Below are 14,501 nucleotides of genomic sequence, written 5' to 3' on the forward strand. Positions count from 1 at the left end.
TTGTAGGCAAATCCATAAACAAATAGGTGAACTGGGATATGACTAAAGAGTTAATCAGGGTGATTTTTCCACAAATAGACAGGTATTTTCCTTTCCATGGTAGCCACGCAGTCATGAGGGAACAGGAAGTACAGGATGGGACTAAGCATGCACCCCTGAGGGGCCCCCGTTATGAGGATCAGCGTGTTGTGTTGTCTACCCTTACCACCTGGGGGCGGCCATCAGGAAGTCAAGGATCCAGTTGCAGAGGGAGGTGTTTAGTCCCAGAGTCCTTAGCTTAGTGATGAGCTTTGAGGGCACTGTGGTGTTGACCGCTGAGCTGTAGTCAATAAACAGCATCCTCACGTAGGTGTTCCTTTTGTCCTGGTGTGAAAGGGCAGTGTGGAGTGCAGTAGAGATTGCATCATCTGTGGATCTGTTGGGGTGGTATGTAAATTGTAGTGGGTCTAGGGTTTCTGGGATAATGGTGGTGATGTGAGCCATGACCAGCCTTTCAAWGCACTTCCTGGCTACYGACGTGAGTGTTACGAGTCGGTAGTCATTTAGGCAGGTTGCCTTGGCGTACTTGAGCACAGGGACTATCGCAGTCTGCTTGAAACATGTAGGTATTACAGACTGGGTCAGGAGAGGTTGAAAATGTCAGCGGTCAGAGCATGCTCGGAGTACACATCCTGGTAATCCATCTGGCCCCGCGGCCTTGTGAATGTTGACCTGTTTAAAGGTCTTACTGACATTGGCTATGTGAGAGCATAATCACACAGTTGTCTGGAACAGCTGGTGCTCTTATGCATGTTTCAGTGTTGCTTGCCTCGAAGCGCGCATAAAAGTCATTTAGCTCGTCTTATATTACGGACTACAAAGGGAAGCAAAGCTGCCCGCTCGGGTCACTGGGGCAGCTYGCGGCTATGCTTCCCTTTGTAGTCCGTAATAGTTTGCAAGCCCTGCCACATCCCATGAGCATCAGAGCTGGTGTAGTAGGATTCTATCTTAATCCTGTATTGATGCTTGCCTGTTTCATGGTTCGTCTGAGGGCATAGCGGGATTTCTTATTAGCGTCCCGCTCCTTGAAAGCGGCAGCTCAAGCCTTTAGCTCAGTGCGAATGTTGCCTGTAATCCATGGCTTCTAGTTGGGGTATGTACGTATGGTCAATGTAGGGACGACGTCATCGATACAGTTATTGATGATGCCAGTGACTGATGTGGTGTACTCATCAATGCCATCGGAAGAATCCCGGAACATATTCCAGTCTGTGCTAGAAAACCAGTCCTGTAGCTTAGCATATGCGTCCTCTGTCCACTTCTGTATTGAGCAATTCACTGGTACTTCCTGCTTTAGTTTTTGCTTATAAGCAGGAATCGGGAGGATAGAATTATGGTCAGACTTGCCAAATGGAGGGTGAGGGAGATCTTTGTATGTGTCTCTGTGTGCTCTGAGCACAGTTCATGCCAACGCGTCATACAGTATGATTGCTAAGGAAAGCAATGTTGGGGAACTAGTTGTATTTTATGTATCACGTTAATACCATTCTTCCAATATGGTTTCTTTATAACTTCGGTCATTGATGGTGAACATAGTGAACCAAATTGACAAATTAGAAGATCTAGCAAAGATTTCTGATGATTAACCTCTATTTTGTAGACGGTTTAACATAATGGTAAACAAATAAGATTGTAGCAGGTTCTGCGTGTATTTTACCATATTATGAGGAATTGTAGACTGTCATGGGAGTGTGTGATTTCTGGCAGACAGGTACTATTATTATCAGCAAATAGAAATACTTCTCCACAGCAAGCTAGGCTACTCAGAACAAGCTAGGCTAGGCACGCACGCGCACACACACACACACACACACACACACACACACACACACACACACACACAACACACACACCACACACCACACACACACCACACACACACACACACACACACACACACACACACACACACCACACACACACACACACACACACACACACACACACACACACACTTCAATAACATGTGCCATAACTTCTTCTTCCAGTCACCAATACAATTTCATGAGTAATTCACGGGATAATTCATCAAGTTGATTATTCCTGTCAACCAATAAACGTTCCTTCATGACTCGTAGACTAATTTGCGTCATGCACACCGAGCTTCAGACAAACAGATGAGGTTGGTTAAACTATATGATTATACTCACCAACACTTTGGTCATTATCTAATAATATATTTCACATTGCTAGAGCATGTACGTTTATTGCAGCGTTATACACGGTGGAAACATGGTTACATTGTTTTAGTAACTGGCTTGGTCTACAAACACTCGATTGTGGCGTCTTATGTCAAAGTATTGTTGGCAAATGGAAGGCGCTACTCAATCCAACATTCTCTTTTGTTTCAGGATTCTTGGCTATACCTTGAAGAGATTGTTTACAGACAGATTATTTCACTTATTATTCACTGTATCACAATTCCAGTGGGTTAGAAGTTCACATACACTAAGTTGACTGTGCCTTTAAACAGCTTGGAAAATTCCAGAAAATGATGTCATGGCTTTAGAAGCTTCTGATAGGCTAATTGACATCATTTGAGTCAATTGGGTCAATTGGAGTCAATTGGAGGTGTACCTGTGGATGTATTTCAAGGCCTACCTTCAAACTCACTGTCTCTCTGCTTGACATCATGGGAAAATCAAAAGAAATCAGCCAAGACCTCAGAAAAACAATTGTAGACCTCCACAAGTCTGGTTCATCCTTGGGAGCAATTTCCAAACGCCTGAAGGTACCACGTTCATCTGTACAAACAATAGTACACAAGTATAAACACCATGGGACCACGCAGCCATCATACTGCTCAGGAAGGAGACGCTTTCTGTCTCCTAGAGATGAACGTACTTTGGTGCGAAAAGTGCAAATCAATACCAGAACAACAGCAAAGGACCTTGTGAAGATGCTGGAGGAAACAGGTACAAAAGTATCTATATCCACAGTAAAACAAGTCTTTTTGTGGGAAGCTTGTGGAAGGCTACCCGAAACATTTTACCCAAGTTAAACAATTTAAAAGTAATGCTACCAAATACTAATTGAGTGTATGTAATCTTCTGACCCACTGGGAATGTGATGAAAAAAATAAAAGCTGAAATAAATCATTCTCTCTACTATTATTCTGACATTTCACATTCTTAAAATAAAGTGGTGATCCTAACTGACCTAAGACATGGAATTTTTAATAGAATTAAATGTCAGGAATTGTGAAAAACTGAGTTTAAATGTATTTGGCTAAGGTGTATGTAAACTTCCGACTTCAACTGTATGTACTGACATGTACAGTAGGCTATGTGTGACATTTTAAATGTATATATTTCAATCCTTGACTAATAATATTCTGTACTATGTATTATGTCATGTTTCATGTGGACCTCAGGAAGAGTAGCTGCTGCTTTGGCAGCGGCTAATGGGGATCCTAATAAATACCAAATACCTAATAAATACCAAATAATGATAATAATTTGTGGGACCGACATTAGTTTCTTAATATTTCCAGCTCGCTAATAATCACCAAAATGAAAGCTAGACAGTCAGGAAGCATCTAGCATCAAGGACTATTTTTTTGCAAATTGTTTACAAGGCCCTACTTCATAAACTTCTGTCTTATCTAGCTTTGCTGTTGAAGTGGAGACACCTGAGTTGCCGAACCAGTTCACAGGATTGGTTAACTCTTGAAGTTCCTAGGGTCTCCACCGAGCGACGTARATCTACTTTTAGTTTTAAAGCACCGTTTTGCTGGAACAAAATTCCAAATACATTTAATCTTGATATTCTGATGCTGTTTGGGAAACTTAAAGTATTGATTGTGGACTTATTTGTGGATGAATGTAACTGTTTTTTTGAGCCACTTGTGAKGTTTTATTTGTGCTTAACATTACTGTGTTTTGGTATTTTAATGTGAGTATATGTTTTATTGTCTGTTAAACAAGTATTTTTCTTTCTAAATGACATAGCTACTACACTTCACAAAGAGAGTTGCAAACACTTCAATTATTTCACTTATTTATCTCTTCCCAACACGTATGGCCCAGAACTTCATTGAGCATCTGTTCTGTTCCTTTTAGTGACCCATTTTTCCATTTAGAAAAAGTACCCATCACACAATTTGTTGGATTTTAAGATAAGTTGGGCCATTTTAAAGTCAATTTCCCGCAATTCTAAACATTTAGCACGAGGCATATTTTTTGTTGTTGTTGCTCTTTTAAAGCTAATTTCCTGCTATTCTATGCATTCTTTCATGTATTATGTGTGTTTATATGATACCAGGGGTCGAAGCCAGAGCGAGTAAAACAAAATATGTATGTATATATATATATATATATATATATACATATATATATATATATATATATATATGTATATATATATATATATATAGGTTTCAAGTTTAAATTGAACTATATATTTATATTTTTGTTTTTTTTGGGGGGGGGGACCTGCGGTCTGTATTGACCCCGTTCTGGGTCCGGATCCGGTCCGCGGTGCGCCAGTTGTGTATGGAGGGCCTAGACGATATCCCAAAAAACTAACAATACACTGAATTCATACATTTTCATTAATTTAAATTGTAAACAAAAAACCACAACACATTTTTCCAATTTGGGAGGTAAACTCACTAGTATTCAATAATTTGGAAGTATTTTGGACTGAATCAAGACATTAGAATGTACTATAGGCCACCAAAATTGAGCTTGTTCAGCATCTCGGGGGGATCCTGGCTAGCTTCTTGTTCTATTTGGCTGACTACTCCATGTGCTCGTGGAAAACACTGTATTTTCATACAATAAAGTGTTCTGTGTTTCTAAGAAGCTTCTCAATAACATGGAATACAAAGTACAACACCAGAAGCAACAGACCAGGCTTAACTTGCCCGACTGCTCTGTTGACAATTGCCCCGGACAATAATGCAAACCTTACTGCCAATCTCTGTGATATCAAATGGAATACTGCACAGAGACAGACAGAGACAGAGACAGAGACAGACCAGGGGAGTATACAGGAAATTCAGTTTCTCTTTATTATAGTGGTGGAGCTTCTGCCATCAACATTCTGCAGAGGTATCTTCCTTTTTTTAACAAGACATTTTTGAAATTTCAACAAAACATCAGCAAACAAGGAAGGTACATGAATAATATGATTGAAATCGTATCAGATGATTGGTCTGGAACAGAGTCAATAGACACAGGATACCAAAAAAATAAAAGCCCATTCAAGGATGATCTTAGGATCCAAAGCTACAAGAAAATACATGTTCATTTGTATAAATCATGAAGCAGTTATGTCTGGGAAAAAAGTATGACATTTATCAACTACATGAGTAGCTATTTTATTACTAATCTGCCATTTGACCAAGGGAGTTTTTTTTAATAAAGACCAAATCAATTACAATACTCTGTTGATGGACAGATCAATTGGACACACAGGAAGTTGGCTGCTTTTGTATTGGTGTTTTGACCAGACCTGTGTTCACACACACTATTCGAACTCAAATACTTGATTGAACTTGTTGTAACGGAAGTATTAGAAAAGTCCCAAACGTATTTTTTTTTTTTTTAAAGCCCACCTGACAGGCTTAAGCAAACACTGAAAGAATCTGAAGGATTTCGATTAGTATTTGAACCCAGGTCTGGTTTTGATTCCATGTTGTACGGCGGCATCAGCAGTCAGGACCTTAGACCTCTTTCCCCTCCAGTTTTTTAACGACTCCTCTCCCTCCCAGTTTATCGATGAAGACAGAGCTGTCTTTGGCGTCTGACATGTCGTTCACCTGCCACTCAAACTTCAGACCTGTGAAACACACGAGAACACAGACAGTCAGTCAATTTCTCTCTTTTGTTTTTAAGGGAATCCCACTCCTCACATTTTTTAGTTTCGGTTTAATTGGAGATTTAAAAATAGAGGAGAGTGATGCTGAAATATCAGTGGGCTGGTTCCGTAACCCGTGCTGCAGCGGTGTGTCTGTTCTGGAGGACCTGGCTTAGACTACTAGACCACCTCAGGCCACTTGTGCTTCTACACCTGCATTGCTTGCTGTTTGGGGGTTTTAGGCTGGGTTTCTGTACAGCACTTCGAGATATTAGCTGATGTACGAAGGGCTATATAAAATAAACTTGATTTGATGATTTGTCATTTCTGTGTCATTCATCAGGCTACTGTCCGCTAGAATCCGCACTTGAAACAATAACAAAGCGGATCACCCCGCCTCTGTTTTGGTAAAAAGCTGACGGGTGGGCATGGAGAAATGTAACCACTCAAATTCTAACCATACGTGATATCAAAATGATAGTTTTATTCATGTTTTGAAGCTATACATGGTTTGTTTACATTTACGTTGTTGACAAACATTGGAGTAAAGCAAAGATATTTTTTAGGGGTCTGATGGGATATGACCAGTGGCATGTCCAGGTGGTGGCCCGGGGTGGGGTCCCCCTGGAATCTGATTGGCCACTCCAGTGCCCCCCCCACGGAAATTCTGAGATCTGATAGGTTGTCTCTAAATATATTGATCATTTTGACCAAGACGCGTAGCGACAGCAAGACTTATCAATCTCACCGTAGAGTGCCCCTCTGTCTTAGTATGTGCGGCCTATGTATCCGTCGTYATTATTTTTGGCCAGACAGCATCAGATCCACGGGCCACGGATACTAAGACAGAGGGGCGCCATTTGCCTCGTTCGGTTGCTTTCTCTGGTGAAATAGATTCAGCCTCTTGAGAATTGAAGGAAAATTATGAAACACGGATAGACACGAATGCGACGTTATTTAAAAAAATGTGTAATTGTTTTGGTGGTGGAAGCCTGGTTTCCCTTGGCATTCATGAATACACATCACTTTGTAGGCTGAATGGCATTACTGATAGTGTTTGTAATACATGTCCTTTTCCATTGAAATGACGGGTGCATGGTGGACTGTTCAGATACTGGACTGTTSGGATGCTGGACTGTTGGGATGCTGGACTGTTGGGATGCTGGACTGTTGGGATGCTGGACTTCTGCAGATGCTGGACTTCTGCAGATGCTGGACTTCTGCAGATAATCTACTTAACCTACTTAACCTACTTTTGAAGTGATTTGTTTTTCACAATCAGATGAAAACCTCATGACTGGTTGTGTTTGTGCCACATTCAAAGTTCAAAACATTTACACGTCTTTACTATGAAAGCCAATAAATTTTTTACATAGGAGGTCCCCCTTAAAAACAGAGAGACACACAAATATCACAGTATAATTCGCACTCTGAATGSCACTTTCAAGTGAATTTACCGAAAGCAAACCCTGTAACAAGACTTTTGGGATTGATTTATGATTGACTTGAACAGGGAAATGTACCAAACCTAATCTGAAGAATTTCATGTGTTGAACCATTCTAATAATATAGGGGGAAAACTCCACCTTGCATCAATTAAGGTTCAAAATGTTCTGGTCCCCCTGAACTGGGTCTGTACCCCACCTTGGCCACCCCATTCAAAATGTTCTGGCCCCCCTGAACTGGGTCTGTACCCCACCTTGGCCACCCCATTCAAAATGTTCTGGCCCCCCTGAACTGGGTCTGTACCCCACCTTGTCCACCCCATTCAAAATGTTCTGGCCCCCCTGAACTGGGTCTGTACCCTGTCTTGGCCACCCCATTCAAAATGTTCTGGCCCCCCTGAACTGGGTCTGTACCCCGTCTTGGCCACCCCATTCAAAATGTTCTGGACACGCTACTTTGAACGACAGTTGAACTAAGCTCATGACGTATTTAGACATTAGATTTTTCAAGAATCAATATAATCAATAATGATTCATCTATAAATCCCAAAATGGATGTAGCAAACTGACGATTCTAGCATGCAATAGGCGGCGTTTGAAAATGAGAGTATCTTATTGGACAAGTCCATGTAATCTCTCCCTGTTTCAGTACATTTTATTCCATTTGGTACCTAATGAACATATCCCCCCCGATGCTGGAAAGGTGATTGGATGAAAGTGTTAAAGCAGAACTGAGCCTACCCAAACTCTTACCTTGGAACTTTGCTTTAATGTATTGCTTTGAGCTGGCGTATTTCATTTTCTTTTTGATGGTTGAGTGTTCTGGAGCCCTGCAATTCAAACAGAAGAATATTACATTTAGAAAGGACTCCCAAACATTCTGCCTTGAGTCAATGTCCAAATCCTCTCTCTCTCACTCCCTCCAGTCAAAATGGCTGACATGGTAGTGTTGTACGGTGTAGAGTACATGTCCTTTTATTTCTATTTCCACCTATCACCTTCCTTGGGGCCGTACTTGCTCTCCCAGGAACAGTCGTACAGGGTTAGTTATTCTAACGTAGTTATTCTAACTCTTTAAACCCATGTTATTCTAACTCTTTAAACCCATGTTATTCTAACTCTATGGTCCAACGTACCACATGATGAAGACCAGGTCCTCTTTGGGGCTGTCCTTGCTCTCCCAGGAACAGTCGTACAGGGCATAGCGGCAGTCCTCCGTCGGCATCATGTTGACGATCTTCCTGAACACGTCCTCCTCCCCGTTCAGGTCCTTGACCTTAATTGATCGGTAATTGATTAATTAACAGCAATTATATAGTGTTTTTTTATTTTTTTTATCTAGATGCTCACGTTACAACCCCTAATAGTAATAAAAGTAAGAAAGCTTGGACATTGTGGTTTCTGTATTTGAATGCATTTACCTGACACTACATGATTCTATGGCAACCACGTTAGCTCCCAATTACATTATAAAACGTTCAGAGTTTTAAACAATGCTATGTGTATGTGAATGTCTAGAATAAGATAACAAATGAGATATTTAGGACACAACCCCTTAAATTCTTTCTTGGACCTTCTTCTACATTTCAATTTTTTGGGAGAAAGAAGCGAGGAGAGAGGATGCAAGGAATTGAGGAAAGATAAATTTAAGAAAAGCTTAGAATGCCTAACTATGCGGTCCTCTGGATCTGAGTTGGTAGAGCACGGGGTGTGCAACGCCTGGACAGTGAGTTCGATTCCCGGGACCACCCATACGTAAAARAAAAATGATGCTTTGGATTAAAAAAAAGTGTCTGCTAAATGACATGTATTATTATATGGCTCCTCTGACCTTCAGGCATTTGTCCTTGTCCACGATGATACATTTCCCGTCGTCGCTGATCTTGAAGAGCACCAGCTTCAGCTGCTCCTGCTTGTCAGCCCCCTGGAGGCGAACTCTGATCTTGTCAAACGTGTGAACGACATCATCGTGGACCGCTATTCCAGAGGCCTGGTCACAAAGGAGAGAAGAAGTAGAAGAATACAACGGTCACCAAGGAGAGAAGAAGTAGAAGAATACAACGGTCAACAAAGAAGAGAAGAATAGAAGAATACAACGGTCACAAAGAGAGAGAAGAAGAATAAACGGTCACCAAATGAGAGAAGAAGTAGAAGAATACAACGTCACAAAGGAGAGACAGCAAGAAGAAAGAATACAACGGTCACAAAGGAGAGAAGAAGTAGAAGATACAACGGTCACAAGGAGAGAGAAGTAGAAAATACAACGGTCACAAGGAGAGAGAAAGTAAGAATACAAACGGTCACCAAGGAGAGAAGAAGTAGAAGAATACAACGGTCACAAGAGAAAGAAGTAGAAGAATACAACGGTCACCAGGAGAGAAGAAGTAGAAGAATAACAACGGTCACCAAGGAGAGAAGAAGTAGAGAATACAACGGTCACCAAGGAGAGAAGAAGTGAGAAGAAGACAACGGTCACAAGAGAGAAAAGTAGAGAATACAACGGTCACAAAGGAGAGAAGAAGTAGAAGAATACAACGGTCACAAGGAGAGAAGAAGTAGAAGAATACAACGGTCACCAAGGAGAGAAAGAAGTAGAAGAATACAACGTCACCAAGGAGAGAAGAAGTAGAGAATACAACGGTCACAAGGAGAGAAGAAGTAGAAGAATACAACGGTCACCAAGGAGAGAAGAAGTAGAAGAATACAACGGTCACAAAGGAGAGAAGAAGAGAAGAATACAACGGTCACAAAGGAGAGAAGAAGTAGAAGAATACAACGGTCACAAGGAGAGAAGAAGTAGAAGAATACAACGGTCACAAAGGAGAGAAGAAGTAGAGAAGAATACAACGGTCACCAAGGAGAGAAGAAGTAGAAGAATACAACGGTCACAAAGGAGAGAAGAAGAAGAAGAATACAACGGCCACAAGGGAGAAGAAGTAGAAAATACAACGTCACCAAAGAGAGAAGAAGTAGAAGAATACAACGGTCAAAAGGAGAGAAGAAGTAAAGATACAACGTACCAAGGAGAGAAGAAGTAGAAGAATACAACGGTCACCAAGGAGAGAAGAAGTAGAAGAATACAACGGTCACCAAGGAGAGAAGAAGAGAAGAATACAACGGTCACCAAGGAGAGAAGAAGTAGAAGAATAAAACGGTCACCAAGGAGAAGAAGAAGAAGAATACAACGGTCACAAAGAGAGAGAAGAAGAAAAATACAACGGTCAAAGGAGAGAAGAAGAAGAAGAATACAACGGTCACAAAGGAGAGAAGAAGAAGAAGAATAAACGGTCACAAAGAAGAGAAGAAGAATACAAACGGTCACAAAATGAGAGAAGAAGAAGAAGAATACAACGGTCACAAAGGAGAGAAAAGAATACAACGGTCACAAAGAGAGAAGAAGAATACAAGGTCACAAAGAAGAAGAAGAAGAATACAACGGTCACAAAGAAGAGAAGAAGATACAACGGTCACAAAGGAGAGAAGAAGAATACAACGGTCACAAAGAGAGAAGAAGAATACAACGGTCACAAATGAGAGAGAAGAGTCAGTGGATTGTGGATCTCCCGTCAGGCTACTGATCGCTCAGCGTGCTGTTGATGTCTGACTGCAACAAATTCACTCGATTCTACATTTTTTTTTTAAATCGGATTGCTCTTGCTTCTTCAAGTACTCTCAGTCGAACTAACGTTATATGGTGTGTCGTAGCCTTAGGAAAACGGTGCTGGTCAGGTGAAGCCTGGCTGTGACTCTGTATGTGTCCCTCTGAGTGGTGGAGGTTCATTCTGTCACATTCCAGACAGAATGGAACAAGTCAGCACTAGATTCTAAATCTGAACGTTGTCCTAAAGTAGGATTTGACAATGAGGATAATACAATACATGGGTATAGAGAGAGAGATACATGGGGTACAGACAGAGAGAAATATACTCATTCTAATAGTTCAGGATACAGGGGTAACAGAGAGAGAGATCATGGGACAGACAGAGGAAATAGACCTCATTCTAATAGTTCACTATACATGGGGTACAGACAGAGGAAATAGACCTCATTCTAATAGTTCATATACATGGGGTACAGACAGAGGAAATAGACCTCATTCTAATAGTTCAGGATACCATGGGGTACAGACAGAGGAAATAGACCTCATTCTAAATAGTTCAGGATACATGGTGGTAAACAAGGTGAAGAACAGCAAAGTGTCAATACGTATATTGGGGTAGTAGAGGAAAAGACCTCATTCTAATAGTTGAGGACAGGACGAGAATAGACCCCATTCTAATAGTTCAGGATACATGGGGTACAGGACAGAGGAAATAACCTCATTCTTAATAGTTCAGGATACATGGGGTACAGAAGAGGAAATAACCTCATTCTAATATTTTCAGGATACATGGGGTACAGACAGAGGAAATAGACCTCATTCTAATAGTTCAGGATACATGGGGTACAGACAGAGGAATAACCTTCATTCTAATAGTTCAGGATACATGGGGTACAGACAGAGGAAATATACCTCATTCTAATAGTTCAGGATACATGGGGTACAGGCAGAGGAAATAGACCTCATTCTAATACGTCAGTGTTTCGTATTGTATCTCTCTATAGGAAATTAGTTCCCTTGTGAATGTTCTAGGCCTCTGTCAACCACATTCCTGGAGACGGTGGGGAACAAGTCAGGACTAGTAGCATAGCCGCCCTGGCGAAGCCTAAACACTCAGGAGGGAGCTGGAGATAAATAACCCATGGCATCCTATTCCCTATATAGTGCACTATTTTTAAACAGGGCTCATTAGAACGATAGTCATATTATTCTATATATAGTGCTTTACTTTTATTCAGGGCCATGTCTTGGGTTCTGTCGCAAATGGCACCCTATTCCCTATATAGTGCACTACTTTAGACCAGAGCCCTATGGCACCCTATTCCCTATATAGTGCACTACTTTAGACCAGAGCCCTATGGCACCCTATTCCCTATATAGTGCACTACTTTAGACCAGAGCCCTAATTCGAATGCAACCTAAAACTCTTCTATTCCTTACTTCCAGAAGAATCCAAAAATATTGTAAGATGAAACTCTTGACATTCGGATGAAGGTTAAGTATGTTTTGATTGTAAACAACAGAAAAACGTTTTTCTTCAATGAAAACAGGAAGAAAAAAAAAAATCAGACCACTAACTTTGGAGGTTGTGAATGTGCCAAAAGAGACAAAGATTCAGGATAGATTCCCACTGAAGTTACAAGTTATGGCCTTACAATTATCCGTGTAGTATCGGGGGAATACTCGACCGGAGAGAGAGGTACACTGTCCATTTTGAAGTTATTTTAAAACCTTTTCTCTCTCAGTTTCATACATAGCACATGTCCTAATCTCTAACCCCACAAAATATATTACAATACTGAGAATTTGTTGGCTTAGAGAAGAAGAAGAAAAACATCCGTGCAGAAAAACCTCCCAACACTCACCATTTTTACTGCAGTTGTGTGAAGAAAGTAGACAGGAAAGGATAGCTGATGGGTGTGTTGCAGTGCTGTCTGGTCTGTAGCAGCGCTGTCTGCTCCGGAAAAATAGAAAACAGGTAGAACAAGTGGGAGGTTTGGTTACAGTCAGCTAGCTAGCTACCCTTTCACCTCTAATGTCTGATGTAGCCTGAGGCTATACTAGTTTCCAACATTGTTAAAACAAGTATATTAAATGTTAAGAAAACGKTTTTTTAAACTCTTTGTTGTTGTTCATTTTAACTTAGCTATTAGGTTTATAAACACTCTATCACTTTATACGCATATAAAGTCATTTAAATTACCTTAATAGGTAATAATTACACAGGTGAGTGGGAGCCAATGTTGGCTGGTGGGCGGAGTTGGGGAATAAACACGCCTTATATGGAGAACCAATGAGGCTACATTAACGTGACTAAAGTTTGAAAGACATTTGGCAGAGGAGCGGAGAAGGAGTGGGTTATCTCTCCCTCTCCATTGTGGGAATATAAACTGCTTGTATAAATAGCTCAACAACAAACTCCTTGATACTATAGAACCATAATCAGTCGAAAGAAGAGTCTTTAATATACATGTCACATACCAGGAGGGGTGACATCTTTATAAGGTACCTTCATCTTCTGTTTCTGAGATACTGGGTTTGACATGGACTCTGTCCCCAATGGTACCCTACACCCTGCTCTATGGGCACTGGTCAACAGCCTTAACCACATGTCATCTTCAGCAAACTAACTACACCCTTACCACATATCCTCGTCAGCAAACTAACTACACCCTTACCACATGTCATCGTCACAAGCTAACTACACCCTTACCACATGTCCGTCCAGCAAACTAACTACACCCTTACCACATGTCATCTTCAGCAAGCTAACTACACCCGTACCACATGTCATCTTCAGCAAGCTAACTACACCCGTAGGGTGTAGGGGCCATAGAGCAGGGTGTAGGTACCATTGGGGACATACTTGTGACCAGTGCCCATAGAGCAGGGTGTAGGCTCCCATTGGTGACATACTGTTGACCAGTGCCCATAGAGCAGGGTGTAGGGTACCACTGGGGACGTACTGTTGACCAGTGCCCATAGAGCAGGGTGTAGGGTACCATTTGGGACGTACTGTTGACCAGGGGCCATAGAGCAGGGTGTAGGGTCCCATTGGGGACGTACTGTTGACCAGGGGCCATAGAGCAGGGTGTAGGGTCCCACTGGGGACGTACTGTTGACCAGTGCCCATATGGCAGGGTGTAGGGTACCATTTGGGACGTACTGTTGACCAGGGGCCATAGAGCAGGGTGTAGGGTCCCATGGGGACGTACTGTTGACCAGTGGCCATAGAGCAGGGTGTAGGGTCCCATTGGGGACATACTGTTGACCAGTGCCCATAGAGCAGGGTGTAGGGTCCCATTGGGGACATACTGTTGACCAGGGGCCATAGAGCAGGGTGTAGGGTCCCATTGGGGACGTACTGTTGACCAGTGCCCATAGAGCAGGGTGTAGGGTCCCACTGGGGACGTACTGTTGACCAGTGCCCATAGAGCAGGGTGTAGGGTACCATTTGGGACGTACTGTTGACCAGGGCCATAGAGCAGGGTGTAGGGTCCCATTGGGGACGTGCTGTTGACCAGTGCCCATAGAGCAGGGTGTAGGGTACCATTTGGGACGTACTGTTGACCAGGGGCCATAGAGCAGGTGTAGGGTCCCATTGGGACGTGCTG

At 41.9% G+C, this 14,501-nt stretch overlaps 1 protein-coding gene across 1 annotated transcript; it reads right to left on the minus strand.

Moving 5' to 3' along the window:
* Positions 1-5,030: 5,030 nt before the first annotated feature.
* LOC112075378 (cofilin-2) lies at positions 5,031-12,885 on the minus strand. Its single transcript, XM_024142387.2, has 5 exons — positions 12,753-12,885; positions 9,118-9,276; positions 8,423-8,562; positions 8,040-8,116; positions 5,031-5,823 (listed from the first exon to the last, which is right to left on the minus strand). Exons 1-5 carry the CDS (start codon positions 12,753-12,755, stop codon positions 5,708-5,710), a joined length of 495 nt encoding a protein of 164 aa, XP_023998155.1. The 5' UTR covers positions 12,756-12,885; the 3' UTR covers positions 5,031-5,707.
* Positions 12,886-14,501: the final 1,616 nt, after the last annotated feature.

The sequence above is a fragment of the Salvelinus sp. IW2-2015 genome, unplaced genomic scaffold (genome assembly GCF_002910315.2).
Source record: "Salvelinus sp. IW2-2015 unplaced genomic scaffold, ASM291031v2 Un_scaffold3120, whole genome shotgun sequence".
Taxonomy (NCBI): Eukaryota; Metazoa; Chordata; class Actinopteri; order Salmoniformes; family Salmonidae; genus Salvelinus; species Salvelinus sp. IW2-2015.

What these genes read in the sequence shown, in the direction of transcription:
- LOC112075378 (XM_024142387.2), bottom strand. An exon ending in ACAAGGACAAATGCCTGAAG is followed by an intron (nt 8,563 to 9,117) that starts GTCAGAGGAGCC and finishes CGATCAATTAAG; the next exon opens with GTCAAGGACCTGAACGGGGA. An exon ending in CATTAAAGCAAAGTTCCAAG is followed by an intron (nt 5,824 to 8,039) that starts GTAAGAGTTTGG and finishes TGTGTTTCACAG; the next exon opens with GTCTGAAGTTTGAGTGGCAG.